The sequence below is a fragment of the Lethenteron reissneri genome, chromosome 64 (assembly GCF_015708825.2).
Source record: "Lethenteron reissneri isolate LAM-NWPU_2019-01 chromosome 64, ASM1570882v1, whole genome shotgun sequence".
NCBI classification, from domain to species: Eukaryota; Metazoa; Chordata; class Hyperoartia; order Petromyzontiformes; family Petromyzontidae; genus Lethenteron; species Lethenteron reissneri.
Genome location: NC_083842.1, coordinates 8046925 through 8057270, shown reverse-complemented (window position 1 = coordinate 8057270; position 10346 = coordinate 8046925). Strand labels below are relative to the sequence as shown.

General features: G+C 42.2%; 1 protein-coding gene across 1 annotated transcript in view; it reads right to left on the bottom strand.

Moving 5' to 3' along the window:
- Positions 1–408: 408 nt before the first annotated feature.
- LOC133358971 (uncharacterized) overlaps positions 409–10346 on the bottom strand; it is a 30717-nt gene continuing 20779 nt past the window's right edge. The window contains exons 10-13 of the mRNA XM_061577353.1: positions 9416–9475; positions 6726–6812; positions 5083–5175; positions 409–4711 (exon numbers count right to left, since the gene is read on the bottom strand). Of these exons, the coding sequence (XP_061433337.1) occupies positions 4641–4711; positions 5083–5175; positions 6726–6812; positions 9416–9475 (311 nt within the window). The 3' untranslated portion in view covers positions 409–4640. The remainder of the gene's footprint in view (positions 4712–5082; positions 5176–6725; positions 6813–9415; positions 9476–10346) is intronic.

The following is a 10346-nucleotide window of genomic DNA, read 5'->3' as shown; positions in this document are numbered from 1 at the left end:
CAGCCAGGCGAAAACTGCCAAAATGTTATGAGTTTAACGAAATCTCATTTGAGTTAACAAAGATCCGCCGTATAGCCTCAACATACTGTAGGGACAAATACTGTTGGCAAGAACCGATGAAGGCCAGCAACACACACAAGATGGGTGGCCAGCACCACTCCCGGCCACCTTTGTCTCCCAAGTGGCGATGTTTACACAGCACACCTGGTACTCATTTGAAGCCGAGTAAACCTAGGGGAGGCCTACAACCAGGTTATATACTGTATTCACCACTGGTGTTTGCCGTAAGCGGGACTGGAACTCGGGTGGCCGGGGTCGTAGCGCAGTGTACTTACTGCTGTGCCACCACACACACACACTTTAGATACTTTTTGCACGCGCTTTGAAATACAACACTTAATTATTCAGCAATCTTAAGCCTTTATTTTTCACTTCAGAGAAATTTAAACACCAAATATTTTCCACACTTGGTATATAGAGATGTTTACACCACCGCACGTGTTTATAATCAAATAGGCAGAAAACCAAACTGGTGTTGAAAACAAACCACTATATTTAAATCAAATCACATCAGTCGAGTGAGTGACAATTCCAAAACCCCAATTTTGTTGACAACAGCAAGGTCCTCTTTTGTGCACTAGATTTTTTACGAAACGGAGACACATTATGAGGCTGCTGAATGTAGCCATTTCAGAAGAATACAACGAAGAAACACCACTCACCTTGTTAGAAGCAGAGTTTAATTCATCACTCGACATTGTCCGGAACATTGCTAGGCTGGCATGGAGTAGCGAGTATTGTTGAAAAGCACTACCACTAGAGAACAGACCACGTGATAATCCTCCATTATTGTTCCCTATATTCCGATAAACCTATCAGCCGTTTTATTCAAATTCTGAGGACACATTTAGGCAAGATCCCAGTAAACGTGCCAACGTTGTTTCAACGTTGGTACATAGTTGGAACCGTTAGCCTAACGTTTGTCAAACGTTCCATGTTTTACTGGGGTGGATGTCACGAGCCAACATAATCCCCGATGGTAACGTTCCTTGAATGTTCCGGCTGAAAGCTTGCGCACCTATTATGTTGACGTCCACTGTTATTCTGGAATGTTGTCTTCACCCGACCCCCCAGTAAACATGTAACGTTGAGCCAACGTTGGTCCAAAGGTTTTAATAACGTGCCAACGTTGGCTCAACGTTGCACGTTTATTGAGCTGCTATTTAAAAAAAACCCAGCTCAGAAGTAATTTATATCAGCCGGGCCCCACCTCGGCATTAGGAGGCTATCCACAGGCACAGTCACGCCTTCCGCTGGAGTGAATGTGAATCGCAGACTGACATGGAACCAGCGTCACGATTTGGTTGAAGAATCGTAAGATACAATCAGCGATGTCTCGCGCAATGGCTCTTCTTTCATATGTACTGTGAAAAAGGGGCATTACCCGAAACGTTACCTACTATAACCTTTTTTCTTTTTAAGGTGACAATATTACTGACGAATGTGTTGAGTTTTTTGTTCAATGGTGAACAGCTAGCTTCCGTTATCCTGTGCAACTTTGCCGACGGCTCCTTAAACCTATGAATGAACAATTATATTTAAGATAAACTCCAAGAGTAAAAACTCATATGATCAAAATTAACACCAGCGATTATTAAAGAGAGATAGCACACCATTGCAATAATGTGCACCAAGCAGCACTACTAGTGTCTTTGCATACAATTACTATTGATTTCAGATTTTAATTATGTATTGGAGACATCTCGGTTAAGATCCAAATTTGGCGTGTTGTTTGAAATTTTCAACAACGATCCATGTTTATTGAAATATTGTCCATTTATCCCGTTGTTTGTATTCCCCACAAATATACTAATGATTATTGTGACTGTGTGTGTGTGTGTCTGTATTGGGGGCGGTGGTGCAGTAATTGGCGTTGTTCACTACGGGCTCGGTGGCGTGATATCGATTGTCGCCCACGTCCATCAGTGGCGAATATCTGCATTTCGTCAACGCAAACGCAAATTAGCACATGAGTAACAAAGGCGGCCAGGCGTGGTGATGGCCACCCACCCCATCAGTGCTCCTTAACAGTGGTGCTCTCCAACAGCACTTGCCCTAACAGGCTGTCAGGCTATATTGTGGGAACGTTGATACCTATATTCATGATAGCGGCAGGCCAAAATCTAACAGAATTATTGCGCAAAGCTTTATCTTAAAGGAACACACAATCCACAAAAACACTCCGCCTCCTTCATAGACACAGAGCTTCGTTAATGAGGAGTGAAAAAAATGGTACACAATGTATGTGGAACTTATTTCGCGCCTTACGTAGCCAACTGTGCTAATCGATGTGATGGCACCGTAGAGCGCTGTCACTACACTTTTAACAACAGCTTTAATCATAGATGCAGCCCTGGGTCCAGGTGGAACAATGCCCTCTGTAGATACTTTACCCGCTATTGCATGATGTTATACAACACATTTAACATCTTATTACATAGAGGGATAACTAATTAATATTTTGAGTGAGCAAATGAGATTGTTTTAAAGCTTTCGTGACTGCAGGGATTAATATTCTTGGTTCTTTCGGTAAATAATAATATAAATGTTATTGTTATTGTTTTTATTGTTTTATATTAATATTATTTTATTATTTCCCTTCTACGTGACTTTACCGAAAGAACCAAGAAAATGAGATTGTATTGCTTATTCATAATTGATTTCGTTTGTAAACCTTTACCACCTTACAAATCCAAACAAATTAAGTTGATTGTTTCTACTAGGTGGTGGAGGGTTAGAGTAACATTTTGTTTACGTGACTGTATACCGACACGATCTAGCCCAAATAGAATCGTAATAATATTGGTTGTGAAAGCCTATATATGAAATTACATATTATTGCTTGCACTTTAAAGAGTTGTGCAGATGTCATGTAACCCCCCAATTAATTGATCCATAACGTGTTTTCCTTTGTATTTTCATTGTATATTCATTTATATTTTAAATAAACCTTTAAGTTTAAGATAATTAAATGGCGGTCACACGACATCTGGACAACCCTGTACATGTCTTCCAGGACCGGACACTGGAACAGTGTAGAGAAATTCAGGGCTGATTTCTCGAGTTAAACTAACCACTCATTCATGGAATTGGCTAAACATCCCAAAGCAGGACCCTAAAATAAGCGCATTCGTATGCATATTAATGTGTCTATAGAGTAAGTGTTGTAGTATTTTTGAGGGTTTCATCTGCTTTGTGAGAGGGGGTCTGGAGTCTCAGCTCGAACCAGCGAACCACAGTTTTAATAAAAACGCATAGAGCACGGTTTTCCAAACTCCAGTCCGCGTGACTACGTCTCTCGGCGTTTACAAATGTACTCCCCATTCAAATAAAATGAACTCGTTCCACGCCACACGAGCCCCATGATTGTTAAACGCGTCTCACGTGACAAGAGCTAAGCACAGTGCACACGCACTGAGATCTCAATATTAATTTGATTGTGCTATATTTACACAGACAGCGTTGATTGATTATCGCATCACATTGGACGTGTTTAACAATAATTTGGCCCGTGCAGCATCGAACAATTTCATTTGTATTATACTGGAGGAATCCGGTGAGCTATAAAGCACTTTTTTTTATCCACAGATGTCCAGTCGGGGTAGGTGAGAATGTATTAGGGGCGCATCAAAACGTAAATGCAGAAAGACAGAGTGTGGTGGATCGCGAGGACTGGAGTTTGAGAACCTCGCCCTGCAGACATCCAGATCACCAAAATGCACGAAAATTCACCTGAATGATAATAAGCAACGAAAAGCATAACGGTCATCTATGCGGACTCTAATTATACAATGGTCCTCTAGTATTCTCGGTTGTCTTAAAAACACAAAAAACATCCATCCCGTCAGTGCAACATTTCAACAGAGACCCTTTTGTCGCTTTGGGTCAATTTATTAAATCACAATTTGATGTCAGCAGAGATCAACTTCATAATACTTACAAAAGTGGCTGATAATGCCGTTCAGGGCCAGATTCATGAGTGCCAATATCATGGGGGGAGGACCAAGAGGAAAATGCTTATACCAACCAAGCTATCCGCTGCACCGTCTCACATATCCATAGATTATGAACCACTTGGGACTGCAATTGAAGAGAAAGGGATTTGACACAATGGATCTCCAGTCTCACAAGCGCAATATTTTTATGCGCCTAACGTTTTATGGCCAAACGTTAGGATTTAGTTGCATTTATATTGGGGAAATTCGATTCAATGCTTTAATTTTGTTTAGTCAGATCATTACATTGTTATTGCTGTCTTTGATGTCATTCGTTACAATCTTGCAATAGAATGTGTTAAGTGGAATTATTCAGTAAAACGCAGAGCCAAAGCAACGCAATTATCATTGAGCAAGAAAACCATGCATAGGCAATTCAAAAGACCGCACGGGACGTACACGGTCCGCCCTTTGCATGCAAATCGAGAAACTTAGACGGTCCAATTAACAAGATATGCGCAAGAAACATGGGTTTAAGTGGCACGTGTGGTTTTTTTGAGTTGCCCATTGCTGTGACACAGAGATTTTCGTACCACACAGCACGTACGCATGTGCTCGCATGCTTGCTCTCTCTCTCTTGCTTCCTCACGCATTGGCGATGGTTGAAACTTGGCTGAACTGCACGGGAGAGCCTCGTCCATTGGGGCTGCTCCCACCTTTGGTGCGATTGACAGAGGCACACGATTAGTATGTATGTTGAACTTCTTTCACACCGTACGTAGCCAACCATTTTAATTGGAGGTGCGGGGGAGTGACAACAAACTGGCCGGCGGTGAGGTATTACCTGGGGAGATTTACTGGGGTTCTTTTGGTGATTTGTAAAAAAACTTAGGTAAAAAGAGGATGTATATGATGAATTTTCTGCATCACTTCTCTTATCAATGAAAAAAATAGATAAAGCATTTTTTTATTGATTCTAGGGCACAGACAATAGGAAAGAATGGCTAATAGACAGGTCTCACTGAAATGACGCTATTATAAACATAAGATGGAGCAAAGAGTCTGGTGCAAATGAGCGTGCACTTACGGCTCTGGCTACGTTTCTTGATGAACAGCACAATGCAGGCCACCGCGATGATGGCCACCAGCAGTCCACCCACAACACCAGCAATGAGACCCACTGCACCCGGTGAGACACAACACACACAGTGCACTGTAGAGCTGGTAGACTGGTAGACTGTGAAGTTGCCATCCTGGCAATCGCGTATCCATATTTTTTTCTCAACTGCATGTAATTTTGCTACGTGCGATTGCTGAGATTCCCCACGTCAAAAATCGGCCCAAGTGGAAATACAGCACCAAATGTTATGATAAAAAAATATTGTAGCTGGCGGGAATATTTTACTTTACATTTTATTTAACATTTAACCTTTACAATTAACCTATCGTCAGCAAATTTATTTTGCCCTTTTACACTAAGCTATGTGTGGGAAAGTCTTTGCTCAGAAGTATTCATGGATAACATTTGTCACTCGCGAGTGTCATGCTGACTGTTATTTTGGATGGATAGCTTGACTCCCATTGTCCATAGTTCAGGTTGTTTATTAGCCATGTTTATAAAATGTCCCTGCTTTTGCAAATTCTCCATTTATACGTAACGTGATTGGCACTATCGACCATTGGCCAGGTTGCCATTGAAAACGAGCTTCTTAAGCTCAATGGCCCTTACCCGAATTTGTTTTACTGAACTGGCTGACCTGCCCAACTCTTGTCATAACTCGGTAAATCATGGAAAACACAACTTTGTTAAAGATCAAACTTGAGTTCTCTCTCAACTCGAATTTTGGGATAAATGTGGCCAACTCAAGTCGCTAAAATACAAGGTATTGTTGGCTTGATAAAAATGTGCTGTGGGCATTAATTATATCACATTTTTGGGTTTCTGATCCATGGCACTGGCTCAAAGTAGTCATCTCTTGATAACAATGTCAAACGGTCTGTCACATTGATAATAGGGCAGATGGCACAAGTTGACAATGATGTAAATTCGACCATCAACTATGTAATTATAGGGGTAGAATAATCCCACCCAGTTGTCATAATTCAAGGAGGCACGATTCGATTTTAGTAATAAATTTTAGTTTTTTTGCTTTACATTGCGGTGAATGTTAGTACGTCTAGTGGCCGCAAGGCGATATGAACACATTATATGCAACGAAAAAAACCCAAAACTAACTTATGGATAATATTTGTTGCGAAAGCCTACGGGTTAAACGTATATGATTAAGTCAATGGTGAAGTAGGTTTTCAGTTTACGCCTTTTGCCCAACGTCGCGTTTTCCATGGACGTATCCCCAATGTAAATAGAGGACTTGCCATAGTTACTGTCGCTGCTGGCGGAAGGGCCTCCACCAGAAGACGCTCTATAGATCGCCTCTGGAAGTTATGTGTGGCCTACCCTTCCATACTGGCCAGGCATCTTGGAAGAGGCTGGTGTATTTGAACTTTAACCCACCGACTCGCGACCTGCCGATCGACAACCTCTGGTGGATAGAGGCGATGAGGTTTAAGAAACGTTCCCATTGTTTCAACTCCAGCATTGCCGAGATATCGAATTGAACCAACGACCTTTGAACTGCAAGTCCAGTACACTAACCGTTACACCATGGCTGCATGTATTCTTTACTTTAAGCTGGCAAACAATTCCATGCAATATGGTGTGTAACTCACCGTCAGGCCCGTTCTCCTCGTCTATCACATTCCGATTCTGCATTCCGCAAGCATCCACTTCCTTGGTGCATTCCATGGTCTCACAGTCTGAGGTCACACACAAAACGTACAAGCAAACAAAACCCCTTAAATGTGCCCGATCTCTTCGGAACTTTGAAGCTGAGCAGATTTGAGCCTAGTTAGGATTTTAATGGGTGTTATAGGCATGGGGGTAGCGAGGTAACTAGGAGATGGCAGTACAGAAATAGATTAAGCTCACATTGCGAAGCGTTGAGTCTTATCACCTCATCTGCGTGGGGTTTCTCCCGTGTCCTCCCACATAAAGACAGACAACCCTTAATAGATTGGTGAAACATCCCAATGCAGGACCCTTGTTAAAGAGAGTCTTGAGACTCAATAAGGCTTTCCTGGATGATTGCAGATAATATTTTTAAATGTATATGCTGCCACAATTGTGCCAAACTTTTCAAATATCAAGGTCTCTCAAACAATGTGGGTTTTTATTTAACTGTGGGTTTTTATTTAAATGACTGGCGTCATACCATATTTGCCTGGATTCCTGTCTGGCTGGCGCACGGCTAAGTCCACGTGCGAACGTCACTGTATCCCACAGCATTGAGCTGAGTTTGTGCGTCGCACTGACATCATCCCTCCAACACCCACCCAACCCTCCACCCGGCCGGCTCTGGTTGCCTCGCAAATGCACGGGATACTCTATCGTACTATCATACTACATTAGACAAAAGACTGGCTGGCTGTCTGTGGAGGGAAGGACATATGCAAAGAACGTGTGGACTGCTAGTTTTCTTAAAAAAGCGTTCTCATTTTTTGGTTCATAAAATATTCTCAACTGGGTCGTGAGGATTAATATGCACAGGTCTGCGTCGAGTTTCTGTGAGTGCTACCTCGTAGGCCCCCAGCTGTAGCCTCTGTGAGCTGCAAACAGAGGCAGAGTGCATAATCCCATTGGTGGATACGTGGCCTACCCACAGACTGAGAGTAACCAGGCACTCGCGCACCAAGGCTAAACCTGCACGGGCTCTATGAAAAAGGAATTCTGAATGAACACCGGGGCTTAGCCTATTGAGTCAAATCTCTCTAGAAAAGGGAAAACTCCGATTGCAAACCCAGGTTGTCTTGTTTGTAAGCAACAGAGATAAGGTACCTCACAAGTGGTTACCCAAGAGAAGGATGAATGGTTGCAGCCCAGTGGATAATGAGACAATGATTATTGATCGTGAAACCGACTTGGATGACACTGGGTCAAACGAGATCCATGTTAGGTGTTGAGGCACCCAGCATTGGGGAGAAGTGGACTCGGGGGGGGGGGGGGGGGCTACTGCCGCAGATGACGTTTTCATGATGAAGCAATGGTAGAGTAACCGGTACAGTTCAAGATGAACCAAAGACGACAGTGTAACAGTGTTGGATAAGAAATACACACGACACATAAATGCCAAGCACAGAACCATAAATGTCTGAGATTCAGAGATACATGACAATCATTGCGACTTAGGTTGAACGAAAAGGGCTGAAGACTCGGACACAAGCGATTTCCTAGACAAGCCTAAAACAACATCGGCTTGAATGCCCACTTTTCATGGGGAATTTAAATGCAAGGGTAGCAACTGACTACGATACTGTAGACTAAAGGAGCTCTCCTGCAGCTGCAACGGCTTACAAAAAATAAACATTTCAAGCGAAGGACAGTTTGGAATGCCATTTCCCCTTGAATGTGTCTCATCTACAAAGGTCTTAATATCAATAATTCATTGCTAACAATTTCACTTCCTGAAAGGTAGTGTCCTGGTTTCCTGATTCACAGCTATAAATGTGACATTTATAATGGAGACTGGAAGAAAGTGGCTTTGCTATGGAGTATGCAGGTGGTGCAGCTGCACTGGGTCCCACGGGACAAAGGGACGCAGGCGCCGGGCTATGAAGAGGAGGGAATATAAATATATCGTTAACCGTTCACCACCTGATAGAACCAATTAGTAAGGTTTGTCACGTAAACAAAACGTGAAAATTAGTCACTACTTCGGCACATAGGTGTGATGGCGAGTAAACTCATGACATTTACAACTGAGTGCGATGTTTCACTTATGATTACAACCAGCTTCATCAGGCGATTTGTGAAGAAGTCTTCCTGCTTCCGGTCTTAAATAGAGCAAGATGACGTCAACACTGTGAGCCAATCAGGTGCAAAGATCAGAGGGTGGTTAATTGTAATGATAAAAGTGATCATGGATTATGTTTATCTGAAATTATGCTGCACATATTTCAAGATGGGTTAATCGCAATTCATCACTGTGAGCTTAGCAGGTGTGAAAATCAGAGGGGGGTTTATTGTAGTCATATCAATTATAACGGTTGATTTTTATCTTTAAATATGCAGAACGTATTAATGACACATTTATACTTACGCGACCTAACCCAAAAACCTTTACTTTATCAATAATATTGGACGCGAAAACCTACGTGTTAAATTGAAGAGGATGTAAGTTCAACATGGGCCTCATTTAATTGCCTGCACCAGGGCCATTGCCAACCACACTTGTGCTAATGCTAGAAGAAGCTGTTCTCATGGAGTCAGGGGATGAGGAGACAAGACTGGAGGGTGCCCCGTGGCCATGGGAGCACAGCAGGAAGAGGAAGATAAGTGAAGGGGAGCTCCTCCCTGTTCTCACAATGGGGGAAGTCCTTGGCGACGTAGGCACAATGTTCCAGCTGAAACTCCCGCAAGGAGGCTGCAGAAAAAAAAAGAGGGCGGAAGTCAATGACAGAGCGCCTGGAGTCCAACAACAAAGTAATGGGCAAGGCCAAGTAAAGATCGCATTCCAATGAAATGGATAATGCTCATTCTATTGAACATTGGGGCATTATAGTAGGCATGCATATATACAGGGTGGCCCAAAAGTCAGGAAACATTTATTTTAATATTGGTAATAAACATTTTAATTATTTATTCCTTAGGTTAATATTTTGTCTGTCATCATTATGAATATCTATTTTTCATCTTACTTTTCAGATGGTATTTAAAAATGGTAAGAAGATTGACTTTGGACGAACGAGTTCAATTCGTTTTTATATAAGTTAAATAAGGAAGCTGTAATCTCTTTTAAAAATGTCCCAAATCCATTTAAAAAGAATGAATGCATGCATTAACGTTAATGGAAGTCAGTTTGAACATTTTTTAAAATCAATTAAATAACCTAATGTGATTTTCAAAAATAAATATAACCCTAAATGTCCTGACGTTTGGGCCACCTTGCAATATATACCGTGTTATCACAGCCCTTTGTCCATCCACTGCTGGATGGAGGCTTCACCACACCCACCTTCACCAACCGGCCAGTGTCGGTTGGTGAAGGTGGGTGTGGGGAGACCCAGGACAGGTTAAACAGATATCGCTGGCCAATGAAGTTAGCCGTGATTGGGACTCAAACTCAGGGTCACCAGGTTCTCGATTGAACAATATTCTCAATACCAAAGCAGACATCTACATGCCACATTGACAGAAAGAGACAAAAACTATATGCATATTTTTTCACCAACTATTGGTGAAAACTCCTTCGCTGTCATGGGGTGCCACAGTGGCGAGATGTTAACTTTTTCGCC